Raw genomic sequence first — 15271 nt, 5'->3', positions numbered from 1 at the left:
AACCTGAGATGAACCACTCCAAGTCATTGTGGTAACACATTAGGGTTTCTTTAACTACAGTGATTTAATGCACTAGTTAACACTAGCAAACCATAAACTTCAACATGAATACAACCTTATTAATGTTAACAAGTTAATTAACACATACACAAATTTATGCATGTTTAAATGTTAAACTAAATATAAAACATGTGCATTAACTAATGTTAATTCCATTGTTAAGTCCTAAATAATCCCATAATGACCGATATGAATCTTATTATTATTATATGTTCTTCGTGCTTCATTGGTAGAGTTGGTCATTTTGGATCTATTTTCAGTCCTGGATAAAATAAATATTATTTAACGCATGTGTTCATTATTAGTTTAACATTTAACCATATAGTAATATAATATACAGTACTGTGCAAAAGTCTTAGGCACCTGATATTTTTTAGTACAAACTTTGTTACAGATTTGTATTTTATGACTTCTACATTATTGATTCAGTACAAAAACATTTTAGATTTCCAAACGTTAGTTTTCCAGCACAAAATTAAATGTTACAGAACAAAGTTTGTATGGCAGTAAAGAAAAACATAATGAAGGCTGCTGGGTTTTGCTGCAAAAATAAGAAGCAAGTGTGACAGTCAAAGTCTCCAGAAGAACTGTGGCTGGTTCTGCAAGATGCTCAGTAAAACTTACAGCTCATTTCCTTATAAAACTGTACCTGAGACTACTATTTTTTTTTTTTTTAAGCAACAGGCTATCACACCAAATACTGTCTTTGTTTCATTTATTACTGTTTACTGCTCTTTACAGTATTTTTTTTAAAATGTAGAAACATTTAATTTTATTATTTTTGAAGGCATCATTGCTCTACAGCATTTTTTTTTGCATGTGCCTAAGACTTTTGCACAGTACTGTATATTATTAATTAAATAGTAATTTTGTATAGTGTATTAATGCTGAAGCTCATCGTCTGTTAAAATAATATTATTTAATATTAAACTTAACTTTATTTTATTATACAATAAGTAAACAAATACATCAATATGTTTGTGTGTGTGTGTGTGTGTGTGTGTGTGACTATGACTTCTACCTGCCAGAAGAGAAAAGTATTAGATCATAGAAGAGGCTATCGTAGTGAGAAATGGTTATATTTAGACTGTTTGTTTAGGTAATGTATGGGAAATGCGTGGACGACAGACTGCCTGTGCCTGGAACACCTTCTATTGTGTATGTGTGTGTTGTGTTGTTTTGTGCTGTGTGTATGCACGTGTTTTGCGCATGTGTGTGGTTGTGTGTGTTTGTGTGTGTGTGGGTGTGTGAGTGTGAGAGAGAGAGAGAGCGAGAGAGAGAGACGGTGGGAACTAAGGGTGGTAGTGGTGGATGTTGGTAAAAGCTGGGAAATAAAGCTACTTGATCCAAGCACACCCATTGTTCATTTAAAAAACACAGCCACACACACACACACACACACACAGATTCTATAAATATATCATATACACACACACACACACACACTATTGATGTAAACATGTTTGTCCTTTGAACCTTTAACCTTATAATCTAGAATTATTTACATAATACAATACACTTGACACGTTTCAATAATCAGTTACACTATATATATTTTCAACAATATTCTTATCGTAGACCCTCAAACTTATTGTCACTGCATATTTGTTCCATTTGGGAGAAAGCTGAATATGCAACATGTTTGTGCAGTGTTGTGTGCCTCTGAGATAAAGTCTATCCCATTCAGCATAAGCACAGCTGTCATCCACAGCTCCTTATTTCAGACATGTGAAAATTGCAGGAGCATTGCATGTCCTCAGAGACGTCAATCCCATAATCCTCTTCATCATATGAGAGTTCCATGAAAGTTTAAAAAGCATGACATTCTGACTGAGGAATTGATTTAGAAATATAGTCACAAAACATAGCAACAAAATTGTTATGATAATAGGAAAATTGATATTGTGATATGTCACATCACCGTTCTCTTCATTGGAATGAGAACACACACACACACACACACACCAGTCATCAATGCCACATTACTATATATTACTACTGCGTGTTACTACTACACACTGCTGTGTACATTGAGGTGGGACCATGACTGGACCATATCGTTATCCTGAGAAATTATATAACAATATGCATTTCTGAGAGTATTGTAGGTGTCATCATACTTTTACTTTTTACTTTTTATCAACCTTCAGTGCTGAGAAATTTCTCTGAGAAAAAAAATTCTCTCTTTTTAAATAGTTTTCCTCTGTAAAAATTTTGATTTTGTGTGTATTTATAGTGTCACATTTATTCAGTGATATATTTTCGCCATACCCGTAGTGTGTGTGTGTGTGTGTGGTTGTGCGCAATAAAAATATCAATGACATACTTGTGTGTTCCAGAGGATGGGCGTTAAATAGAGAGCATTTGGGGCATGTCTGTGTGTGTTCGCATGTGTGTAATGTGATCTGTGGATTGATGGAGTCAAATTTAGAAGAAGGGAGCACATAGCAACGGCGATCATACACACACACACACACACACACACACACACTGCATATGTATATGACATGTGAACTATATTTGCGCAACTATATTTGCTTTGCACCGGACCACTGCTATACTCTGGTAAGACTAGTTTATTTGTGTCTTTCACATATAAGCATGTTTTACAGAATATTGCTTATATGGGAAATAGTGATATTCAACATCCATGAAATTGTTTCTCCCGACATTATGTGGAAGCAATAAGATGAAAATATTTCCAGCCATTTCCATCAAATTGACTTTTTTTTATCAAAACTACTGCATCAACAATTTCACATCTTAATGTGCACAAATTATGTGCACTTTTGTTTGGCTTCCTGGAATTTTATATCGATTGATGCCAGTGACAAAAATAGAAAATACAGGATTTACACAAGCCACTGTGTAACATTGTCCAGTTTCTATGTACCAATATTCTGTCTCAGATAATCTTCACAGCAAACGAAGTCTTAATACGTGGTTCTGATCACAAAAAAAAAGCCTTTTAATGAGACGTTGTTTCCCATCAAACACATACATTTGTTCTCTAGGACTAAAAACAGTTCATGTCTCCTTCTCAGTCCAGCTGTGCTGCTTTTCCTGTTGGTTTGTCTTGTTGGTTTGTTGTAGGAGTGGCATGTGGTGACAACCCTGTGACATGGCACTAAATTTGCAGTATTTTTACTGTCAAAAATGTTCCCTCTATAGTTTTTGTGTCAACAGTTTATTCACTAAAGTCAAGTAGAAAAACCAAGTGGTGATGTTTTGGTAAAATCCTAAAATTCTATTGATAATTGCTGTTTCCGTCAACTAAATGAGCAAATATTAAAAACAATGTACTAAAACATTTTTGCGTAAAATCCCCTGAATGAAATCCTGCCAATAACCATTTCAAATTATCACCACAAACCCCCATAAGCAGCAAGGCAATTATCATGATAGGAAAGGTTTAAGACCAGCACATGTCTAGTCAAATACCAAATCCAGCTGTGTTTTGTCAGTGTGTAAGACACAGAGATCAGACATGTTGAGAATTCCACTCTTTTGTAGCTCACTGATCCCTCACTGCATTACAGACGGGGGGAAAGATGAAATAAAAGACCACCTACGTCCTCAGTTTAAAAACTTAAGATAGGCATCTAAGAGATAGAGAATCAGAGTCTATTGTTCAGAAGCAGAGAAAGAGAAAGCAATGTAGTGCACACATTAATGCTGTCTGTCAGATAAAAGGCATGCAAGTTGGTGAAAAGTGGAGAAAACTTCTCTCATTTGCTCTTTCACTCTGATTAGACCACTGTTGTGACAAATATCTTATGTATTTTCCAGACTATAAGACGTTTTCTCCTTTTATCTTCCTCTTTCTGATGCCTTGAGTTAAACAGTGAACTGACATATATGATCATTTAAATGAAGAGTCTTTATGCTAAGCATGCTACTCCAGTATTTTCACTAGTTTTCACTAGCCCATTTGCTCATGTATGCTTTTCAGTACTCTAGTCGCTCCTCAATCCTACATACTTTGGTGTTTTGGAAGCCCGAAATTATCAGTGAAATATAAATTCTTTCATTTTGCTCAGATGAATCAAGGAATGAGGAGACAGCAGGCTTCCAAAGGAAAGTGTGTAAAACTCTGTAGCCGAATGTGATGTAAGCCTACACTATAGCTTCTTCATCTTCATAAAAAAGCAGGCAAATTTTAGAGGAAATTTCCACGTAGCCGTAATCTTATAACTGCATTCAATGAAGTAAGCTTATGCTAGTAATCGAGCTGGTGTTAACAGTGAAAAAGCACGTATATGACTTAAACACACTAAAACTAAAGTCGTCAATAAATTATTTCACTCTAACGATGTAGTTTGCGATGTGTACATGTCTTTTCAGATCTCTAATATTTTAAACATATCACAGAATTTACAATATTGCTATGATATAGATCTGACATCCTTTTATATTTTTTTTTGATCCAACAAAAAAATAAAAAATGAAGGACCAACATTGCTCACCTCTGCTCTTTTCCCCTAAACAGCAACTCACGAGGCATACATATACTGTATTTTCAGCAGATGAGTCATGGGTTCAAATGAGGGGAAAATGAAGACTTTACTGAGCAAGAAGCATTAAGGAGCATTAAGCAAAAAGCATCATTAAATAATGATTATATAATAATGGAAGATGTTTTTACATACAGATATTGTCCAAGCCTGACAGAATTCAGGAAACGATACAACACTATACTATGCGGTAACTAGACTGTAGCAGTTGTGGTCTGTACAGTGCTTTATTAGATGCAGTACAAACCTTATGTAACCTAAAATTCCTAGTGCATCAGTGCGACTTATACAACAGAATGACGTATATATTGATTTTTTCCCCCAAGCAGACAAGTGCGTTATTTCTCTTACAGTTTCACTCCATCCACCTGTCTCTTTTTGTCTCGTCCTTTCATTTTCTCTCTCCCCATTTCTGTTTTATTTATCTCTCCCCCTCTGTCTGCCTATGACGCTCCCACTCTCTTTTTCCTCTCTGTATGAAATAAAGATGGAGAGAGGCAAAGAAAGACCAAAGCAGGAGAGAGAGAAAGAGGCTATTAATTCAGGAGCTTTTGACATGCTAATCCACTCAGTCTCCCGCTTTTCAGCCGTCCATCGTCTCCCACTTCACACACACGCGCACACACACACACACACACACACACACACACACACACACACAGAGAGAGAGAAAAAGAGTGAGAGGGATGAGGAGGGGGCAGCAGGGCCGTATGCTTTCTGTATGTCGAGCTTTCAAATGTGTCTGCTGTTATAACTCTCCATAGACTGTTAATGAGTGCTGACAGTGAAGAAATGATTTCTCTGTGCAGAAACGTTAGCCGAGTGTTAGCTCAACATCATGTCAACATTTAGGCTGAGATCCACCATTAATGACAGCTGCCGATGAGAGAGGAACGAAAGCGGAGTGCTTTTGAACTCCAGTATTCTCAGCACTTGGTTAATGGTGTCTCAATAACACACACACACACACACACACACACACATGCTTCAAAATGTGTGAGTAGAAATGACACAAATGAAACTTGTAGCGTATATTTGGACTAAATTTTGTTCTTGTATTTATGGGTTTCAAGTTGTATACACATTAGACATTTACACACTCAACGAGCCAGCAGTAGCGTGTTATTTTGAGGATATAATAGAAGACACCTTGACTTTTTATTATTCTTCTATTCTTTTTATTATTCTATTTATTTAAGGCTGGTATTTTATTTCTTTACACATTTTATTAAATAAAAATTAAAATATTACATTGCAAAAAAAGTAAACAATTTAAAAAGATTACAAACAATAAAATAAATACAATTTAAATAAATAAATAAATAAACGAATAAATAAATAAATGTTATATTCTTCTTCTTATTATTATTGGTAAATATTGCAGTCAACTTTTAAAACACTATTAGTGTCACAGCCCCCCAAAAAATTCTACAAAAACACTTCTGTTGTAATATTTTTTGTAAATCTTATGTTGTTTCTTTTGTGAAATGTAAACTTTTGGATTTATTAACTGGCAACCCTCAGATATCTATAAATAATTGCACTTGGAGGTGAAAGCTTTTTGTAAAATAAAATGTGCGTTGCATGTTACAAGGCATCTTGGCAATTCCCAATTACACCTAGACTGTGTCCTGCCAAACAAAACATTTTGCTTAGACACATTCCATATATGGATTTTCTAACTGCACAGTATTTATTGCTCTTTTTTCAACCAGAAATGTTAAACATAGGTTATTCTGACAGGCTTGTTTTCCTTTAAGAAGAATTTGTTCTGGTGAGGGCTTACACATTAAATGAATATATTAATTATAATTTTAAAAAATATATAAAAATAAAAACAGGAAGAAGGCTGCATGAGGCAGGTGGGTCAGTAAGGAGTAAATCTAACCGAGTTCACTTCATTTCTAAGAACAGTGCCAGACCGACCAGACTGTATTTATTTAACTGGAGGTGCAGGAAGCCTTATCGTTTCTGGCCCCAGGCTGGTTCTGATTGGTTGCTGGTACCCAGAGAAAGTGAGAGAGACTGTATCTGTGCTCAGAGAGCTGAACACTAGCAATGTAGCTGCAATGAAACTAGAGTATCTAGAATATTTTCAGATCTAACATTACTAAATAACAGCAAGAAAGTTGCAAATACTGTAATGTTCTTATTTAGTTACATATACACATTATATATAGTACATGTATAATCCTATTTCCTGAAAAGTGACAAAAACAAACGTGTGTGTGCATGTGTGTGTGTGTGTGTGTGTGTGTGTGTGTGTTTGTGTGTGTTTCTAAATCATTCGGGCAAGAAACGCCAGGCCCAGGCTTTCATGCTGAACAAAAATCTTTTGACTGATGGTAATAATGCATCCCGGAAAACCCTCCTGTCAAAAATAAAAAGTCCCTTAAGCCTGGATGTGGGCTTGTGGGTGGTGCACAAGTTAGCAATTACACAGACACAGACTTCTGTTGCTAGCTTTTACCAACTACACACACACACGAATTCACACTTTCACATGGCACTCTCCTCCTCCTTCATCCTACACACACAACCAGGTTACCTGCATGATTAAGGGAAAAGTAGCAAAACAGATAAAAAAAACCCTTAAACTTCCATGTTTAAACGTTTGCACCAAGTAATAGTTTGAAGGTAGCGTTGCAGAGTCCACACGACTGAGCTCTACACATAGCAAAGAGTTTTAAATTAACCACTCACAGTATGGGTTAGGTTCAGTGGTGCAACTGACTACATTACAGACAATTTGGAAATAATTCTGAAAATAATTTCTGTTCAACTTTTACTAAAAATAAACTATTTAAAGAACAGCTACTTGCTCCTAACTAACAATGAAGTTGGTAAGTGTTTTATGAAGTATGCCTTACTTATTTATGTTTGTTCTTTACGTCACACTTCATACGCTTACCATTTTATGTAAAGTTTTAAAAGTTTGTAGCCACAATCTGTTGAAAATGATTTCTGCCCCCTCACCCCAACTCGCCTCAATTGTGAAGTGAATTAATGTTACATTAATGAGATCAGGTTGTGATCGTGTGATCATGAGATCATGATGTGATCGTGTGCTTTAATAGCATAACCATTCATTCGTTCATCTTCAGTAAATGCTTCATCCTGGTCAGGGTCACAGTGAGACCGGAGCCTATTGGGGAACATTGGGTGCGAGGTGGAAATACACCCCAGATGGGACACCAGTCATTCACACCTAGTCAAGTTAGAGTGGCCAATTCACCTACTGGCATGACGTGGGAGGTAAAGAGAGAACCCAAAGGAAACCCATTCAGACACAAGGAGAACATGCAGAACTCTACACTGACAGTAACCCAAGCTCAGAATTGAGCTGGGAACCCTGGAGCTGTGAGGCGGCAAAGCTACTCGCTGCGTCATCATACCGGCCTAGCAGCATAACCAGTAATTCGTAAATGGTGCAAGAAAGCTGTAAGCACATAAACTGTGCATTATAACCACAATTAGAAAAAAAATAGAACAATTACAAGTGACAAGATCCATAATTATAAATACTGTACTCATGAAACTGGACTATGGATTTGAGATTAATAAAATTACACTTTCTGATAGGAAAATAACTTCACAGTATCAAGCATCAAATTAACTGTAGGACCTTCAAGATTAAGGAGGAAAATAAAGTTATAAAGAATTTTTAAAAGCTTAAAAAGTCCAAGACTATGGAACTTAAAACTGAAATCTTCTGGTCCCCCCCCCCCTTTCTCTCTCTCTATCTATCTTTATCTTTCCCATGAGAGTGTCTCTATGGTGTCATGTCAAACCCCAGCTGTCAGAGTTTTGATGTCTTAATAAATTTCTCCTCTTGCGCTGTCAGCTAAAAAAGCTAGAGATGGATGGAGGAGTTGGTGACCTTCAACCTTACGCTCTGAACCTTTCACACCCCCAAACCCCCTCCATCTTCCAACAAACATCAACAGCACCCCAAACCTGAGCCTCCGATCTGGCTCAGAGCCGAGTGACCCCCATCACCGCAGCAAGAGAAGGATTAGTGGACTTGCGTGGTCTGCATCCAAGTTGAAGTTTGGCACTGCAGGTTTAAACCACAAAGCCCATTTGCTAAATTACAACTCTCCTGAGATCACTAAAATTACCATATTGGTCATTCTGATGGACATACACTCTTCAAACACACACACATACCAACATGCACAAACACACCAAAGAAACATCAAACAGGTCAGAACAACTGCACTTGAGAGCTGAGAGGGAATGTAACCTTTAGCCTTTGACCCCTAAGATCAAATGTCAAGGCTGGCTACCGTAACCCTAATAACAGCCATGGAAACCCTGGAGCCTGGAGAAAGTGTGTGTAAATGCGTGTGTGTGTGTTTCACTATGAGTCTAGTTATCTAGTTTTTGACGGTTAATAATGGAAGCCATCTCTTTTGTAGACAAAAAATAAAACTTGCTATATTGTATAAATACCTATATAGTAAGTTTCAACACATTATTTAATGTTTTTTCATGATCTTAAAGACATTTTGATCCTTTTGGAATTTAGTTTATTAAAGAAAATATTCTAGAGTAATGATTTAATGATTTATCACACTATCATGATATTACATTAAAAAATAATAAAGTTTTAATCTCTGAGCCCTTCTATAAAGATATTATAATTTAATATAAGAGGCCAGGTAAGTTTATATTATATTATATTATATTATATTAAATTATATCATATCATATCATATCATATCATATTACATTACATTACATTACATTATATTATACCACAGCACTGTTGAATTCTTGAATCTGTTCAGTCAGAGTGTTGATTATTTTTCTACAACAGTAGCTCTGACAATAACTCCTGTTACAATGTTTATAATAATGCACTCATTCTGACACACAGTCGTTTTTTATAGCAACAACTTACACAGGGACTTTTATGGTGAATCCTCCACATAAATGGAGTAAAAATATGTGGAAGTGTTAACATTTTTTTAAGTTTTAACATTTAACAAGTTTTTTTAAGTTTAAACATTTTGAAGTTTTAATTTTTGGAAGTCTTCAGTGCCAGCACTTCCTGTTCCTTTACGTTTTTCGACACAGAGACCTTTGTGATTTCCCTGCATTGTGATTTCCCTGTGACAAGACAAGCTGCATTTTTCTTTTCTTACAGACAAAAGTGATAACAGGAACTAACTTGTTTCTCTGATGTTCTACAACATCAGACATTACTGTAAATGGATAAAAGTATGATGTCATTCATTAATAAATAAATAAACGTTAGTGCTGTGGGATAAGAGGAATAAAACACTGCGAAACACGCTGTTGTAGGAAAATAATATTCGGCGTCATGCTACCCCGTAACTGATTTATGTATGCCCAGTCAGATTTAATTCCTTACTTTATTAAATTATATTATATTATTATTAAATTATTAATATAATATAATATAATATAATATAATATAATATAATATAACCAAGGTTTTTGTGAATGCCCTGTTTTCTAAAACATGGCCATGTGCCTCAGGATCTGTCAGACTTTGAGCGAAAATTTTACAGCAGAACGAAAAAAATAAAGACCACTCAAGCTCATCGGTACTTATCTCTTGTAACATGTCTCACTGCTTTCTATAGTCTTCTCTCTCTTTCCACGTTTCAATGCGTCTCTGTTCAGTGCTTCTTGTTATCACAACTCGCTGAGCACTCTCTCAATGAGCTGACTGCAGATGATGCCACAGAAAACTAATCACCACAAAGGGGATGAAAACACGAACAACTCCTAAACAAGCTTTACTTGTTCTTAGTCCCACTTCAACACACGCTAACACGCACAGCTCCACTGCTGCATCCAGCTCGGAGTGTGTGACTGTGTGATATACTGCAGGACACAGCATGCTCACAGCACACTCAAAGTGCTCAGTTAATAAGCAACCACAAATACTTCAGATCAATACAAACTGAACCTGACAGCTAAATGAAATAAAATAACTGCAGCTTTTAATGATGCATTTAGTGCAGGCCGATACTGCAATAACCACGACAAGAGATTCATCAGCAAACTGTGCTGCCTCAGTGATATGAGCCGGACGGATGGGTGCGTTAAGGCAATAAAAATGGATGGATGGATGGATAGATAGATCAAGAGGTGACTGTTTGCAAGAACAAATGGATGGAAATGATGGATAGTTAAAACTTAGTGGACAAATGAGGGTCCACTGTACATATAGAGTCACAAAAAGGATGAATATCTGAAGGCAGAAGCAGAATTTAGAGAAAAAAAGAAGATCAATATCTAGAGACAGGAGAGTGCTGAATATCTACAGTAGAGACAGAAAAGGGATGAACATGTCTAAAGAAAAGAGAGGGATGATATCTAGAGACGGAAAAGGGATTACTATTTAACGTTAGAGAAATAATGATTGCTGAATATCTAGACACATTAGAGAGATGGATATTCTGGAATCAGGGCAGGAATTATTATTCTGATGTTTAGAATATTCACACATTTGTGAATGTGTTGAGACTAACTTTTCTCAAGAAACTATGAGAGATCAATATCCAAAGACAAAAAAAAGATACATAGAGAAAATCCAGGAATGAATATCTAGAGAGAGGAGAGATCAATATCAATGGACAGGATAAACATCTGGAAAAAAAAGAAGGGACACAGGAAAGAAATTTCTGGAAAGACGACAAGGATGGAAATCTAGAGAAAACACAAAATACCTAAAGAAAAGAATGGGTTGAATATGTGGAGACAGAAAAGGCTGGAAATCTTGGTATAGAAGATGGATGAATATCTAGAAATAGAAGGAAGGATGAAGGTCTAGACAGAGGACTGTGTTGAATACTGTATCTAGAAACAGAAGAGAGATTTAATATCAAATCGTCTTACCTTGACACTGTCCACTGCGCTCCTCATAACCAGGCTGACAGAGACATGTCCCGATGGGCACCAGCCATTCCCCGTCGGCGCCGCAGTACATTTTGGGCTCTTGGTGCTCCTCTGAGTGCTCCACACACGCACCTCGCACCTCCACCAGCGCAGACGCGTCTGCACCTGCTACTGTATCTGGGAAGCTCGCCAGGTTCCTGACGACCAGCGGACATCTCTTATAGAACACTCGCACGGAGACAAGTGCCACGCATGCGCCCACGTCCTGGAAGGCCAGGTAGAAGCCCCTGCGGCTGAGCGCGCCCACAGTGCGCACCTCTGTGTTCAGCTTCATGACACGGTCCCCCACGTCCACCTGTGTGAAGCTCTCGTCCGCCGCCACTGTGTCGATCTTAGCAAAGCGGCGCTCAGGTACACCGTGCTCTCCACCCGAGTCCGACTCTAGGTAGTAGAGGTTGAAGGTCTCCTTGCAAGCACCCGTGACGCCGGGTAGGCTGTTGCAGTCACGTAAAGTGAACTTGATCTCTATGTAGACGCGCTGCGCCGGCCCGCGCTCGATCCAGTGCGTGCGTAACCAGTTGTTCTGACTCGACTCCAACACGTTACAAACCTGGTACGTCCGGATTGGGACATTCTTCTCGTCCATGATGCTCACCTCCTCCCACTGTGGATCACACAGAGAATATTTAAGAGAAAGTGGCATTACCATGGCTCAATGACAAAAAAAAAAAAAAAGAAATACATTAGGAGAGAAGTGAGAGAATTGTACTAGAAATAAAACAACCATGTTTTAAAAATGCTATTTTTTGGTGTTCAATTCATATTTATGGAGTTCATTACTTAAGTAATTATGTGTAAAAGCAAATTATATTTTTATGACTAGGAAATTCATAGTCCAGCCTGTTACTTCACTTACAACATATACTTCATAACATTTGCTCATCATTAGTCACACATTGAGCATGTCGTTTATGCTTTATTTTATGAGTTTAGATGTGATTTTTTTTTGTGTATAGTTGTGATAGTTTGTAGTCACAACTCACTTTTTTTTGTCACACCCCCTCAGCTCTTTTCAGCTGTCTACTAGAATTATGCCAACATTTTACAGTAGAAAGATATTTTACTCATAGCCGTGTGAGTTCTGGCAGTGTAACCATTCAAATATGAAAGTTGTAAGCTCAGAAAAGTGTACAGAAAATCCTATCATTGAGAGATAAGCATAAGCGTAAATAATCTTATTGTAAATGCAAACAAGCCTGATTCAACTGCCATCACTCCCCGGTCATAAGTCTAAAAAAAAACCTGTTTCATTTATAGTCTGTAAGAACAAAAAAGTATGTACATTTTTCTGACTGTTTTAATGCAGTAATGATTTGGTATAATCTGTCTATTATATGAAATCACTTAGCACTAGATTTTGGGCATTTTGGATACATTTGGATAGATAGAAAAGTCTCACAAAAGTATTTTCATGATTTAGACCAATTATAGATACCCTGTAAACAACAGGAGGGGGCGAGGCACAATCACAGTATAACTATATAACAGAAAGTAGGTCATGGAAAGTTAGTCTGTTATGCCATTATCCTATTTTTAACAATTGATTGATTTTTCAATGAATTATGTTTCTTAACATTAAATACAAAATCATTAAAAATAGTAACAGACCTTTTCGAAAGCACAATTTAAACCCCAAGGAATCTGCGGCATCTGCTTTTCTTCTAATATGTAAATTATACAACTCTTTGCCATGCCTACACACTGCAGTGTTTATCTAGAATTATGAGATGAGAGTAGTTGCTTTACAAGGTTTTCTAAGGCACTTCACAAATGTGTGACACAGTCATAGGTGAAACAGGCCTTACACTAACACTGTGGCCTATTAGGAGGTGCAAGTTTTTTTTAAAATGGAGTCATTTATTTCAATTAATAAAACAATCCTGCAGATCATCACAGATATAGAAAAAAACAGACTACAACAAAACAAATAAATAAGATGATGCACAGGAGGTTGTATTCAAATACCTGACAAGCAACATGAGATTTACAAACATTTCAAGCACCACACCCAACCTCCTCAACACAAGGCAACATGAAAAGAGGAAATATGAGCTACGTGCATTGATATGTTACTGGTTCATCATGAAGCCTGGCTTGTTTTATTCAGCTCTGGAAGTGAACTGAGCATGCTGTGAGCATTCTGGCAGGTCGCAGGTGTTCATGCAGTCTGATCAATCAGGCTTTTCCATGGTGAGCCCATATGTATTACCATAATCACTGTTACAAACAAATTATATTTACAATCATGATATCTCCCAAAACAATCACAAGCCTAATTATATTTTTAATTGTGCAGCCCTGTAATTCTCCAGGTGAGATTTACCTACTTTACCCTTAATAAAATCATTAAAAGCTTATTGTATACACATAATTTTGTTTACTTGTCTGTTGTTTATTATTTTGTTGGTTGGATGACTGATCCTTTTAGTTGGTTGAATAGTTACATGCTTATTTTGTTTGTTGGTTGGTTGAGTGAATATTTTGTTTGTTCGTTGCTTGACAGGTTATTTTGTTTCTTGGTGGATTGGCTGATTATTTTGTTTGTTAGTTAGGTGAAAAGTTATTTTCTGGTTGGTTTTCTGAATGGTTGGTTAGCTGGATAGTTATTTTGTTAGTTGGTTGGTTGACTGGTTGTTTTGTTTGTTGGTCAACTGATTGTTTTGTTAGTTGGTTGGATGATTGGTTATTTTGTTTTGCAGTTGGTGGAGCAGTTAATTTGTTTGTTCGTTGGTCAAATGGTTCTTTTGCTTGTTGGATAGGTCGTTGACTGGTTATTTCATTTGTTGATTGATTGAATAGTTATTTTGTTAGTTGGTCAGTTGATTGGTCAACTGATTATCTTGTTGGTTGGTTGGATGATTGGTTATTTTGTTTCTCTGTTGGTTGACTAGTTAATTTGTTTGTTGGTTGGTCAAATAGTTCTTTTGTTTGTTGGATGGGTCATCAACTGGTTATTTTATTTTGTGCTTGGTTAACTGATTATTTTGTTGGTTGGTTGGTTGGTTGGTCAAATGGTTCTTTTGGTTGGTTGATCGGTTATTTTATTTGTTGGTTGGTCAACTGATTACTTTGTTGTTTGGTTGATTGGTTATTTTATTTGTTAGTTGGTCAACTGTTTATTTTGTTGGTTGGTGGATTGATTGGTTATTTTGTTTCTCGGGTGGGTGACTACTTTTTGTAGTTTTTACCAATTTGTTTGTTAATTGGTAAAAAGGTTCTTTTGTCTGTTTGATAGGTGGCAGACTGGTTATTTTATTTGTTGGTTAGTTGACTGATTATTTTTTTGGTTGGTTGGCTGACTGGTTGTTTTGTTTCTTGGTCAGTTGATTAGTTATTTTGTTTGTTGGCTGGTTAATTAATTGAAAGTTTGGCATGGTGCTTGTTTGGTTATTTCACTGGTTTATTCATGGCAGATTATTTACTATTTCTAAGCACTGTGGACACTCTGTTTTTCTACTCATAAAGCTCCTGAAAACTATCATCGGTCATGTGTCCAGGCTGAAATTGTACTACAATAAATAATCTCAACCAATTATTCACAAAATCACATTGCAAATTGAGCAATGAAGAGACAATAGCCATGAAACCAATCTGGTCTCTAGTGTGAGGGAGTAATTCAATGTGTTGAGCTCTCTCCTGTCCTGTGTGCACTGAGGGCCAATGGAGCGAGTTACTGATAAGTGCCCCTGTCCACAGATAGCAGTCCAGGAGGAGAAAGAAGCTAATTGGCCGTATTTAGAGCTGAATGCCCTCCCACCATC

The 15271-nt window shown here is 36.7% G+C and overlaps 1 protein-coding gene across 2 annotated transcripts in view; it reads right to left on the bottom strand.

Moving 5' to 3' along the window:
• epha4l (eph receptor A4, like) overlaps positions 1-15271 on the bottom strand; it is a 44071-nt gene that overhangs the window by 26593 nt on the left and 2207 nt on the right. For both annotated transcript variants that reach the window (XM_053239770.1, XM_026934591.3), the window contains exon 3: positions 11451-12114. In XM_053239770.1, coding sequence (XP_053095745.1) covers positions 11451-12114 — 664 coding nt within the window. The remainder of the gene's footprint in view (positions 1-11450; positions 12115-15271) is intronic.

Source organism: Pangasianodon hypophthalmus, chromosome 14 (genome assembly GCF_027358585.1).
Source record: "Pangasianodon hypophthalmus isolate fPanHyp1 chromosome 14, fPanHyp1.pri, whole genome shotgun sequence".
NCBI lineage: Eukaryota > Metazoa > Chordata > Actinopteri > Siluriformes > Pangasiidae > Pangasianodon > Pangasianodon hypophthalmus.
This window is presented reverse-complemented; position numbering and strand designations above follow the sequence as displayed.